Source organism: Cordyceps militaris, assembly GCF_000225605.1.
Source record: "Cordyceps militaris CM01 unplaced genomic scaffold CCM_S00009, whole genome shotgun sequence".
In the NCBI taxonomy this organism is placed as follows: domain Eukaryota; kingdom Fungi; phylum Ascomycota; class Sordariomycetes; order Hypocreales; family Cordycipitaceae; genus Cordyceps; species Cordyceps militaris.
In genome coordinates, this window is record NW_006271977.1 from 75,324 (window position 1) to 88,677 (window position 13,354).

General features: G+C 54.8%; 3 protein-coding genes across 3 annotated transcripts; 1 reads left to right on the forward strand and 2 right to left on the reverse strand.

Annotated features, from left to right (window-relative positions):
* Nucleotides 1–237: 237 nt before the first annotated feature.
* CCM_09360 (uncharacterized protein) lies at nt 238–1,641 on the forward strand (the record flags this gene model as incomplete). The annotated part of the gene is made up of 1 exon (XM_006674494.1): nt 238–1,641. One exon carries the CDS (start codon nt 238–240, stop codon nt 1,639–1,641), a length of 1,404 nt encoding a protein of 467 aa, XP_006674557.1.
* A 2,122-nt stretch (nt 1,642–3,763) lies between these two features.
* On the reverse strand, nt 3,764–5,572 carry CCM_09361 (Cytochrome P450; the record flags this gene model as incomplete). Its single annotated transcript, XM_006674495.1, has 4 exons — nt 3,764–3,901; nt 3,964–4,965; nt 5,048–5,244; nt 5,329–5,572. The coding sequence occupies 4 exons, from the start codon at nt 5,570–5,572 to the stop codon at nt 3,764–3,766; spliced, it is 1,581 nt and encodes a 526-aa protein (XP_006674558.1).
* Nucleotides 5,573–11,826: 6,254 nt separating this feature from the next.
* On the reverse strand, nt 11,827–13,354 carry CCM_09362 (prolidase pepP, putative; the record flags this gene model as incomplete). The annotated part of the gene is made up of 4 exons (XM_006674496.1): nt 11,827–11,926; nt 11,973–12,079; nt 12,127–13,138; nt 13,185–13,354. The coding sequence occupies 4 exons, from the start codon at nt 13,352–13,354 to the stop codon at nt 11,827–11,829; spliced, it is 1,389 nt and encodes a 462-aa protein (XP_006674559.1).

Sequence of the window (13,354 nt, forward strand, 5' to 3'; positions counted from 1 at the left end):
TCCTTTTAATCCTTTTAATCCTTTTAATCCTTTTAATCCTTTTAATCCTTTTAATCCTTTTAATCCTTTTAATCCTTTTAATCTTTTAATTAGGTCACGTGACTTGCTCGCGCGTTGCACTCTAGAGGGATACCCCGCTTAGCCTTGACAGCTTCTTTCCTCGTATTAAATAACGACGTACGTCCAACCCGAGTCTGTGCCTCTGATCCAACAGTAATAAACTCGTTATTTCTGAGTATGTTCGCCCGCACGCCTTCCACCCCGCCGAAAATCTCCTCTATATTAGCGAATCAGCAAGACATCATCTTCCGCCATCCGGGTTACGATGATGATAATAATGTCTTGCTCAAACTCTTTGCGCCTGATGCACGCCCCTCGTCATCTGCTTCATCAAGCATCGGCTTGCACGCGGGCTATGCCTTAACGGTTTGCGGTATCGTAGCCGGAAATCGATGGGATGGCTGGCTCTCGGAACGACGAGATGACCCCACCGGGATCTCGTTGGTCGCTGATCGGGATACGATGCTGGACAAACACAGCTACTACTTCCACCTACCCCACGACAACGACAACGACAATCAAGACGACAATACGCCGTATCCAATTGTGCCCACGTTTCGGGAATGGCGCTTCCCGCACGATCGGCTGCCACCATCGTGGACACAAACCGCACCACCCGAACCGATTCAACAACTACAAATGTACACAGTTTCGGGCCTTAGCATAGCCTTGCGACAACGTGATGGAACCTGCCGCATCACGGGCTGTCAAGAAGGCGTTCAAACAGCGCACGTGTGTCCGAGGGCGGAAGAAGATTGGTACCTACGAAACGGCATGTCCAGATATAATTATGGGAACTCCGACAGTGCTCATAATATAGCCAACGTCCTCCTTCTCCGTGCAGATTTGCATATCGCCTTCGACAAACCCGGCTTCGTTTTCGTCCCTAAACCCTCTATTAGTGGCGAATCACAAAAATTTGTTTTCCACTGCGTCGAGCCATCTCCGGAGTTTGGATACCTATACCATAACCGAGTGACGCAAGGCCTAAGAGTGAGCGAAGAGCTCTTGTTTGCACGTTTGGCCTGGTCAATTTTTCCATTGCTGAGCTCTTTCCTCAAAAGCAAAATACCCCGCCGCCTATGCCTGCGATCGAGCAATGACAACGGCAGAACAGCGACGGGACCTTTTTTCGCATCCGCAGAGCAGTGCGAGGATCTATTGACGAAGGGAAACAAGTCTCGAAATGCCAGTCCTAAGAAGCGCGGTAGACCCGAAGATTGTGTACAGGAGGCAGACACAGACTCATTGCAAGAAGGTGAATATCAACGATCTCGGAAACGTCGTCGAAGTTCTAGCCCGGTGCAAGATCCGGCCATTAATCAAAGCTCCGTTTTGTCAAACATACCTTCACCTTCGCCTACTACGCCGGTTTCTGTTGACAACCCGACTCCCCTTCGGCAAGAGTGGTTACACAAAGAAAGACAACGATCCGATCCGAGCGGCCAGTGGGAAGAAGAAATGGCATGGGGTACCAGTGTCTACAACGGCGATATCACACTTGGTTCGGCTAATATTGCGCGTTGGGTTGAGTTTAATGGTGGGGAGCACCCTCCTCCCAACAAAAATGCCTGGGACTGATTGATCTTATCTGCATAAACTATATAAAATTCTCTAACGTTCTCTTAATTAGAAAGCTATAAAATAGCTAGGTGTATGTGAAGGAGTTGGCTTCGAGCCCACTCCGGGCGGGACTTGGCCTGAGGCCACTATGGGCGCGCTACGGGCGCCCCCTTCGGAGATAGGTAGACTAGCTTTTCCCTCCTCTCTTACTCCGTAAGAGAGTTAATACTATTGTGACGCCTACTTGCAGATGCCCTAGGGCCAGTCCTCAACAACTGGTTGCACCTATAAGGGTGCCCCTACAGGGGCTCGGCGCTGGCCACCTAGAGAGGTGCTGGGCATAGCCCGGCCCGTAACAATACTCTAGAAAAAGATCCCGCCGGGGGAGTCTGATGTGCAGCTTCATTATCACAACCTCGCAGAAGGGGATAGACTGGGGACGTGACGCTACCAGACATACAGTTGCAGGTCAGCAATTGTGGCAATGCAAACAAATTTAACCGACACCTTAGTAAGCCGTTTATACTTATAGTTTAACTTTTCAAATTACTTTCTAGTTATTTACAGTAGTACTTAAGCGGTTTAAGCTGTCTACATTAAACTTGACGCTAAGAAAGTGGGGTATGTCGAAACCGGACGTTTTCCCAACTCGAGAGTCAAACATCAGGCGGAAAAGGGAGCTTGGCTCGGGCCGCGATAAACGGCTATTGATAGCATCACCCCTCATCATATTCTATCATCGATGGAAACGCGACCGGTAGAAGAGGCCGCTGTCAAGCCACCCGTCCACGCGAAGCGGACCCCGTCCCCCAAATCCCCCAGCGAAGCCGAGGATGGTGTGACGAATACTCAGATTCCGTGCGTGCAGATCTGGACCCTGTCTGAAAGGCGTGGTATGAGAACCCGCGACTGAATGACAGCAGTTTCGTCGACCAAAACTCAGACGACGATAATGACTCGGCTCTCGGAGACGATGAGAGGTAAGCCAGACTTGGATGTAGATGCCGTCTGCGCCCCGCTACCGAACCTGTTCAAACAGACAGAAGAGAACAGCTAACAAATGCTGCGCACTTGGCCTTAGTATAACATCGTCAAGCATCTCCCTCACAGACAGCATCTTTGAGTATCGCGCCCTCCATGGCCGCACATACCAAGTCTCCAAGTCGACCGAGTACTGGGGCCCCAACGACGAGGAGCAAAACGAGGGGCTGGATCTCGCCCACGCCCTCATCACCATGCTCCTGGGCGATCGGCTGTTCGAGGCCCCTCTCGGGAAGCCGCCGAGCAACGTGCTCGACGTCGGCACCGGCACCGGCATCTGGGCCCTCGACGTCGCCGACACGTACCCGTCGGCGTTGATTGTCGGCACCGACATCAGCCCCATCCAGCCCACCTGGGTGCCGCCCAACTGCACCTTTTACATCGAGGACGCCCAGCTCGACTGGACCTTTGACCCGGCCAGCTTCGACTTTGTGCACATCCGCGCCATGTACGGCAGCATCAGCGACTGGGGCCGGCTGTACCAGCAGGCCTACGACGCGCTCGTCCCCGGCGGGTGGATCGAGAACTTTGAGTTTACCATCAACCTGCACAGCGACGCGCCGCACGTGCGCGACGACCCGCAGCACATCTTCAAGCGCTGGGCAGAAGTCTTCCACGAGGCCGCCGACCGGCTGCACAGGACGCTGCGCATTGGCAACAACGGCACCATCGGCCGGCTGCTCCGCGACGCCGGCTTCGAGGATGTCACGCAAAAGTACTACCAAGTCCCAGTCGGCGCTTGGAGCAGCGACCCCATGTACAAGAAAATCGGACTGTACAATCTTGCCTTTATGGAGCAGAGCTTGGAAGGGTTCGCGCTGTTTCTGCTGAGGGACATAATGCAGTGGGACTACGAGCGCGTACAGCTCTTCCTGATGGAAATGCGGGCCGAGATACGGAATACTAAGATTCGTCCGTTTTATCTCATGTGAGTACCATGTGTTCACGCTGTCTAGACGATGCAATGCTGACACGCTCCAAGGACGAACGCCTACGCAAGAAAGCCACTGTAGTGGAGAGGGTCATGGCAACATATGTATAAAGCTGCGATATTGCAGCAGTAAATATAAGGCACTTATATACTTTGAATTCACTCGTCTTACCCCTGTCTATTCAAAAATTCCCTTCGCTCCGTCACCTGCACCCACATGTTGGAAATCTGGAACAGGCCGAGACAGTTGTGGCTTGTCCACGGGTTGGTAGGATCGAGAATGGCCAGGTCAAAGTGCCGGAAGACCTAACATTGCGCACCATGAGCCACGTATTCTTCTTTCGGTGTCTCTTTTTTTGTCAACGTACCTCGAAGATGAATTTGCTGATTTCCATCTGCGCAACCTTTTGGCCCAGACAACGAAACTTGCCGTGGCCAAACACGAGCTCATTGGTAAAGACCATGACGCCCAGTCTCTCCTCGTCCGTCTCGAGCCACCGCTCCGGACGAAAGGCATCCGCGTCCGGGCCGTATATTTCTTTGCTGTGGTGCATCGCGTACGCAGAATAGCCGATGCAGGCGCCGCCGGGTAGGAAGACGTCCTGGCCATCCACGCGGACCGTGTCGCCCGTCGGCGGCACATCGCGGGAGAAGATGTTGGCGACGGGCGGGCTCAGCCGCGTCGCTTCGCGCATTACCGCCTGCAGATACGGCAATTTTTTAGCTTGCGCCGCCGTGATGAACCCTTCGCCTCGGCCGGGCGCACGCCCGCTGCGCACCGCATCGTCGACTTCGTCCTGGAGTCGGCCGTGGACGCGCGGATTCGTCATGACGTAGAGCAGCGTGGCGCGGATAGCCGTGGCGGTGGTGTCGGACCCGGCAATGATTTGCTCGAGCGCCTCGGTGCGCAGCTCGTGGCCGGCGAGCCCGTGGCGGATAAACGAGGCCAGCATGTCGGAGCGCTCGCTGGCGGGCTGCGCGACGCGCGCGTCGACGAGCCGGAAGCACGCCGCCATCATCTTGCCGAAGCCGCTGCCGTCGTCGGGCGAGGGCGCAATGAACCGCCCGAGCCACGGCAGGTGCGACAGCCAGCTGACGCCGAGCGCCAGCGCCGTGTTGCCGATGGACAGGCCCTCCTCGCTCGACTGCAGGTAGTTGTCGACGTCGTGGTCGGCTTGCAGCATGCCGAACGCGGTGCCGAGCCCGATCTTGCTGATGACGTCGAGCGTGAAGAACTGCACTTTGCGCGCCATGTCGGTCGGGATGGTCATTTGGCTGGACGAGATGTAGCTCGTTTGCAGGAGCGAGAGGAAGTGCCCGAGGCACTCGTCAATGGAGTCCTCGAGGTGGGCATTCTCGCGTCCAGAGTACTATCGAGGAATTAGAAACATGCATCCAGTCGCTTCTCAGCCGTTTCATCGACATGTTGCTCAGCGTCTTGCGAAGACATACCCCCGGCGCCATCTGCTTCCTCCGCATGTCGTGCTTAACATTGTCGGTCTGGCTAAACACGTTGTCTCTGCGGTGCTCGATGCGGACGGCATTGTAGTACCAGTCAGAGCGTTTATACCCAGGCGTGTTGTTGACGTGCGCCCAGACATGCGGCGACGACGTTGTGAGGATATTCGGGGCGACGCGCGCAATAGGGCCTGAGACCATTGGCGGCACAGCGATTAGCTTTAGCATCCCAGGACCCCAACGTGGGGGCAGCTTGGCGGTCTACTCCTCCGTACCGTATTTCTTGTTTGCCTCGGCGTAGAACAGGTGGCTCTTGCCGCGGAGCATGGCCAGGCGGTGCGGGATGCTCGACACGGCCGCCCAGGGCGGGCTGCGGAAGCCGCTCAGCCGCTGGTAGCTCCGAAATACATGGCTGGCGAGGAACAATGCCGCAAGGGCGGAGATGTACGGCAGGCAGAGCTGCCAATGGCTCTTGGTGGTGGTGTCACAAGTGTTGCTAGCAGCATGGGTGAGGTTCATCTTGAGTATCTTGAATATCTTGCGTATTTTGAATTGTCCATGACAGAAAAGAGGGGTTCACGTCCTAGTTTTCTCTTCAGCTCTGGAATACAGACTGAAAATGCGTCCAGAGTATCCCTACCGGCATCCACTTTACCAGGGAGCCGGGCCCATCTGTATAAACTGTCCGGCGAACGCACAACTGCCGACGGGTTGTCCCAAACAAGATAAGTGCGTGTCCACCAATTTGGCTAGTGGATCCCGCTCAAACGTGGCATGGCCATGGCCAGTAAAACCCACTGAAAATCGCCCGATAAATTGTCCAATAGCATTACACATAATGGTAAGATAGTCACACCCATTATACCGCCCATCACGTATTGCAGAGGCGGGATGAGAAGATCGGATGAGGGGTGACTAGGACAATGATGCTTTTTACCAGACTCTCGTCGAGTTTCGGCCTGCAGCGGGGGGGCACGTACCATCCCAGCCACGTTTGTCAAGACACATCATTGACTGAATTAGCGGAGCACCCGTTTGACATGTCAAAGTTTGTGATTCAAGGTTGGGCGTAAGCGAGGGCGTTTGTGCGGGGAATCTCGACCAACAGAAGCCAGAAGAACAGCTGTCCGACAACCACGGAAGAAAAATAGCAAAGGTACAAAGATGAGGATATGAATAAAGAGTAGGAAAATGATAAGATGATGAGATACGGTAAGATGCGGAAAATTATAGGGCAGTGTTACTAATTACTACCAAACCAGCCGTTCATTCGACTTTCTAGTGCCCTTCTAGTGCCCGTGGTGGCCTAAGGCCAGGACTAGACCGAGTGTCTTTTGACCACTTGCTGAGCCCTACCACCGAACCCCCTCAAACACAAACAATGCGCCTGCACGACGCGTGTCTCTCGCGACCACTCCCCCCCATTTGCGCTCCCATGTTTCAATATGGCATCCTGGGTACATCTGATGATACTGAACCGTTTTTCCTGCAATTGATCGGCCGCCTCCAAGAGCTGCGTGACCTTGACCTTGAATTTCTAGCAATCGCGTCTTTAAAGCCCGCGACAAAAAAAGGCCCGTAATAGTCTCTCATTCTCAGCAGACAGGTATCAATGTGAGCGCCGTCTTGTACATCTGCCGAGAAGTGTATAAACCCACAATATGATTTACTGGCTTGTCATGTCGCCGAACCTGCGCCAGATTTCTCATGCTTGACTGCCATATGGGCTCTTCGCGCTGCATACCTTGAGGACGGCTCAAGAACAAGACGAGACATTATGGGTGAGACAGACGTTGTACACGACGGGAGTGCCCCCCAGGTTACTGCGCAACGTGGGATACAATGTTAGCGTAACGCTTGTCTGACGGTTATTAGTCCCTATTTTGCGAAGTAGCCGTTTCTGAGAGAGGCATGGAAAAGTCTGTGTGCTCAGCGCCAAGCCGGGCGGCAGTCCACGGTCGCACGACAGCCCCATGGAACTCTGGGCCTATCGCGAGTAGCCAGCTTTCCTTCCGCATGATTCTCTGGGCATGGGAACGAAACGTGACAAGAATTGATGAAAGAATATGGAGAATTGCGCTATTGGCGTTGCAAATATAATGTATTGGCTCTCGTTGGTGCGCTGCCATGACCATCCTGACGTTTGAATAACCCCGAGACGGACCCGGCCAACTGTAGTAACACCCAGCAACTCTGACATGAACAGAATATTGTACAAAATAAATTTCATTGCTCTCTCGCGCCATAAACCCCGGCCAGAATCCATAAGAAATCATCGATTATCCCGTTTTTCCTCCCATCCATGACTCCGCAAAGAAGCTTCCATTGGCACTGTTGGTTGGCCAAAGCCAACGCGCCCCCTCCACCCTTATCGTTTGTGATCCGGGCGAACCCCAAGTGGCCTCCAATAAACAAACTCCATCAAGCTTCAACAGTAGCAAAAAGCACGATCTTCTTCATAGCGGCAGCAGTCAATGCCGCCACAAACGTCGCCGGTGATCCACCGGGCCATGTAGGTGCAGACTTGTAGAGTTTTGGCGTCCGAGTCGCACCTGAAAGCCCCGGGAGTGCAAGGAGGTGTTGCTGCGACTCCGACAATTGCGGTGGCGACGGCGATGAGAAGGGCATTCTTCAAGATGGACATTGTATGATAGCCCCGCGGGCGTTGAAAGACGGCGTAGGAGCAAAGTGGACAATAATAGTAGAAGAGAGTTGAAAGACGATGTAGGGTGACATGCTTGGATTAACCTTTTATATCGATACTAGGCTATTCTTCGAGGTTGACAGGACCCTCCCCCGTGTTCTTTGTCGCAAGACCCCTTGTACAAGACTGGCCGATACCCCCCCTCCCCCGCTCCCCCCCAATTCATCTGTTCCGAGTACTTTTCGAGCGCGCGGCTGCCTGTTGCACCTGTTCGGCGCGCGTTTCCAAGCATACGGCTGCCTGGTCCGACCTCTGCGAGCGCATATTTCCAAAGCGGCGGCGGCGCGGCGAGTCCGATGCGGTTTAGCACATGCAATACGGCTGCCAATTGTCAGAGTATTTGCAGCAGTCCTGGCCGCAGCTGCCAACGTCCGTCCAAACTTTTTCGGTGCTGCAGACCCTGATTTTGTTATGGTGCGGATAATCGCACGAGTACTCCCCGGGTTTCATGCATGTCTTGGAGAAGGAGCGGTCTTCAAGCTCAGCAGGGGCCGCCGCCGCTGCCGCCACGACCGCGGCAAGGAGCAAGATTTTCTTCAAGAAGGCCATTTTTGTACTTGGCAGGGGCGTTGAAAGAAAGTTGGGGGGCAGAAGTTGATGGTGCTGCAGGCAAGTTGATGATAAACAGACAAGTTGAAGCTGATGCAAGCAAGTTTAAGAGAATGAAGGGAGGTTGATGATAGAGAATATGATGAAAAGAGGGTGCGGTTCCAATCTTTTATAATGCTCAATCTTTTACAATGCTCAATCTTTTATAATGCTTAATCTTTTATATTGCTCTATAGCTATTAATACTCTAATGTTCATGATGTCGGTCTCTGGCGCTTGTTTGCTCTTCGCCATCACCACCATACCATGCGAGGCTATTTGTAGCCCAAGGTCCAGGCTGGCCAGCTTGTTTGCCCCCCTCCCCCCCCCCCTGTTCTCACCGCCACGCTAAGCACGGCCGCTCGTCTGATTCGACTCTTTTATTATTAGCAGACGCAATACGGCTGGTCTCCTCTGCACTGGCAGCAGCCATCGGCGCCGCATTTGCCCACGCGAGTCCAGAAGCCTTGCACACGGCCATGGCCCGGGGGAGTGCACCCGTGTCCCCAGGAGTGCTGCATGGAAGATCACCCGGCTCCGCCGCCACCACCGCCCCCGCGGCAAGGAGAAAGAGTTTATGTAACAAGGCCATTGTATTCACTTCGCAGCGCCTTGATAGGCCGAGGAGGGACGTTGGTGGTGCTAGAGGCAAGTTGAAGATGACGTAGGCAAGTAACAGCTAATGCAGGCAAGTCGATATTAACACAAGGATAAGAACACAAGGCAAGTTTAAAATAATAAAGGGAAGTTGATGATAGAAGGAAATAAGACAAAAATAGTGATATTTCTCTGTAGGCTATGAATAGTCTTGAGGTCCAGGATGTCCATCGCGGGCGCTTGTTTGCTCTTCTGCCATTACCAGCCTGCCCGGCTATTTGCAGTCCAAGGTCCAGGCCGGCTGTCTCAAGTGCTTGTTTGCTCCCTCCCGTGCTCTCCGCCACGCCAAGCACGGTGATTCGGCCCCTTTAGCAGATGCAATACGGCTGGTCGGCGATGAGGCTGCAGCAGTTGCGGCCGCCGCAGTTGGCGAGGTGCACCCAGTGGCCGGCGACGGTGCAGACGCCGATGCTGCCCCAGTCCGACGCAGCGCACCCGTACTCTCCGGGGGTGCATTCCGGGCCCCGGTCTTCGAGTATAGCGGCGGCGGCGGCGACGGTGGCGGCGGCGGCCAGGAACATGGTCTTCTTCAGAGAGATGGACATTGTAGTGTTTCTTCGTGGGGCGTTGAAAGAGGCCGAAGGAGGGATGTCGATGATGAAGAAGGGAACTTGATGGAGGAGGCAAGTTGATGATGATGTAGGCAATTTAGAGAGGATGCAGGTAGTTTGGAGAGGAGGCAGGCCAGATGAAGATGATGTAGGCGAGCTCACGAGGGCAGAGAGTTGAGGATAATGGAATGGAACAAGATGAATAGCGTGCTGAGTATGACATTTTATATATCGGTTGCTAGACCATTCATAGCCTGAGGTACAGGATGTCCATCTCCCCCAGGTGCTTATTTGCTATGATGCCATCACCGTTCCCGTAGCCCGAGGTCCTGGCTATCAGTCTCGGGTCCTTGTTTGCACTATCAATCTCCGTTGTCCCCTAGACCCGTCCAACCCGGCGTACAAGATGAACCAACACCCGTTTCCCTGTTTCCAAGCCGCGTTTGCAGGCGGCGGCCCGTTCCAATCCCATTCAGCAGGTGCACCAAGCAAGATTTCCTTCACCCGAGGCTGTGGCAACATAGAGAGCCCGCCACAATTACGGCTCGAAACCCCGGTTATCACCGCCACGCTAAGCTCGGCCGCCTCGTCTGGATCGGCTCCTTTAGCAGACGCAATACGGCAGGTCGTTTATGAATTGACAGCAGCCATTGCCGCCGCACTTGGCAGAGATGACCACCCTGCCTTCGCTGTTGCAGACTCCGATGCTTTCAGAATGCGGAGAAGTGCACCCGTAACTGCCTTCATAGCCATCGCATCGCTGCTGGGCTGCGCGGTTCTGGAGCTCAGCAGGCGCCGCCACCGCCGCCACCGCCGCCACCGCCGCCGCGGCAAGGAGTAAGATTTTCTTCAACAAGGCCATTGCGTACTTGGTAGAGCGTTGAAACAAGTTCGGGGGCGGAAGTTGATGGTGCTGGAGGCAAGTTGATGATGATGATGATGATGATGCAAGCAAGTTCAAGATGAAGAGAAGTTGATGATGGAAGAGACTCTGATGAAAAGAGGGTGCGGTTCCAATCTTTTATATTTCTCTGTAGGCTATGATTACTCCAACGTCCATGATGTCTGTCTTAGACGCTTGTTTGCTCTTTGCTATCACCACCATACCATGCGAGGCCATTTGTCGCCTCTTGGTTTGCTTCCCCCCCTGCCGTCTCAGCGCCACGCTAAGCGCGGCCGCTCGTCTGATTCAGCTCTTTTAGCAGACGCAATACGGCTGGTCGTTTATGAATTGACAGCAGCCACCGCCGCCGCAGTCGTCCAAGCGAGTCCATTCGCCCTGGCTGTTGCAGACAGCCATGGTGTCTGGGCGGGGAGGCCGACCCGGCGGCACCAGGTATCTCTCGCACAAGTACGTCCCAGGGCTGCAACCTGCTTCGGCTTCGACTCCGGCGATGGCGGCGACGGCAATGGTGGCGGCGATGAGAAAGCTCTTCTTCAAGATGAACATCATGGTGAGGCTTTGGGGACGGTTGAGAAGATTGGCGAGGTAAATTGAGGAGACGGAAGAAGATGTAAAGCGTGTTGGTTCAAGAGGATAGGAGACGATGCAGATCGTGTTGGTTGAAGATGCTGGAGAGGCAGACGCAGATCGTATTGGTTGGAGAGGATGGAGGACAAGAAGATACAAGACGGCTCAGCATGACCTTTTATATCTCTTGGTGAGCTCTTTCTGAAATGCTTCAACTCCCTCCACAGGGCCAGGCAACCTCTCTTTGGTGCTTGCTTTTTATGATGACATCACCATGTCGTCGCACAATGCAGCAACCATGACGACCGCCGCGTTTTGGCCGCCATCCGCGCCCTACCTACCGTATATCTTAATCCCAAGTTTTCACAAGCCTCGACGCGGTCTTGTCTCTACTGTGGGCTCGACCATTGGACAAATCCGAGACGCCTCGCTCATGTAAAATTCGTGTCGCGCTATACCCTCATGGCATCCAAGGCCTCCGCGCGCCTCGCAGCGATCATGTACAATTCGCGTCGCCTTTATCCCTTCGTAGGCACGGGCCGCCCGCCGAGTGAACAGACGGCCCATGCCCGACATTGTGCGACATAACGTCGTCGGGCCTTTGGCGCTTTGGTACTCGACATAAAGGGTTGCGCGCTGTTTACAGAATCGTCAACCTATTTTCGATAATTCTCGTCGTAGCGCATCGATCTCGTCGTGGTTAATACTCTAAATGCACTCGCATGGTCGAAATTCTTGTACAAATTTTCATTTGTTCATTGGATTTATTAATTGGACAATTTTATGTACGTCTTATCCCTCTCTATGCGCTGGCGACAATTGCCTCAATCTCAGCCGCCGTAGTGGGCAGGTTTGTCAGGTTCTCGTGGCCCGTCTCGGTGACGAGGATGTCATCCTCGATGCTACACCTGTTAGCGTCACTCATGTCAAATGCAGTCTCTGACTTACCGAACACCTCCGACGTCCCAGTACTTGTTGAGCACCTCTTCGTTGATGAATTTGCTATGGACGGGGTCCTTGAGGTAAGGCTTGATGATGAAGTCGCAAAAGTACACCTGCAGAGTTAGTGAGATGAGCCAATGAAAAAGGTGACAGTACATACACCAGGCTCAATAGTGACAACAGAGTTGGTAGGAACAATGCCGCGCAGACGCAGGTTGGGGAAGAGCTTGTCGGGATCCTGGCGGTTCTGGCCGCCACAGGTGTCGTGGCAGTCCATGCCGAGGTGGTGTCCGAGGCCGTGGGGGAAAAACGCAGCCGACGTGCGGGCGGCGAGGATGTCTTCGCGGTTGCCCTTGAGAATGCCGAGCTCGAGCAGTCCGTCAATGGCAATCGTGTGGGCGAGGATGTGCAGGTCGTCGTAGTTGACGCCGCCCTTGAGGCGCGCACTAGTCTCGTTCTTCATCTTGAGGACAATGTCGTAAATGGCCTGCGACTCCTTGGTGAACTTGCCGCTGATGGGAAAGGTGCGGGTAATGTCCGCGCAGTAGTTGTTGTACTCGGCGCCGGCATCGACGAGAACGTTTTGCTTGCCCTCGAGCGCGCAGGTGTTGTCAATGTAGTGCAGCGTGGCGGCGGCGCGGCCGCTCGCAAAGATGGGGTGGTACGACATCTCCTTGGAGTTGTACGAGTAGCAGCGCTCCAAGAAGGAGGCCTCGAGCTCCTGCTCCGTCGTGGCCGACTTGACGCGCTGCATGGCGGCGACGTGGCCGAGGCCGGAGACGTAGTTGGCGCGGCGGATCAGCGCCACCTCGTACGCATCCTTGACGACGCGGGCGCGCTCCATGGCGGGCTTGACGGCCGCAAGGTCCCGGGCGGCAAACGCATCCAGGGAGACGTGGGCCGAGACCTGGCCGTCAATGGCGTAGACGGTGCTCTTTGGGTTGGCGGCGGCGAGGGCGGCGAGGGTAGCAGGAAGCGCGGTGTTGGGCTGGACATGGTCGACGTCGTAGAGCTTGAGGGCGTCGTCGATGGTAGTCGGCAGGCCGGACCAGATGACGTCCTCGGGGTCGATGGGGGGGATGAAGAGGGTCGACTTGTCGGCCTGGATATCGTAGACGAAGTAGCAGTCGGCGAGGTTGCAGCCGGTGAGGTAGTAGAAGAAGCGGCGTTGGCTGTGCTGTTAGCGGCATGGCCGTTAATCGGACGGTGGTGGCCTACCGGAAGGGCACGGGGCCGTCATTGTCCTCCTGCATCTGGGTGTGGCGGGCTTCGAGGTAGATGACGCCGTCGGCAGCGGCGCCCTTTTCGCGGAGAATCTGGACGACGCGCCTGGCGTGCGCCTTGCCGGGGTACTTGCCCTTGAGGATAGGTTCGAAGTCTTGCGCCAT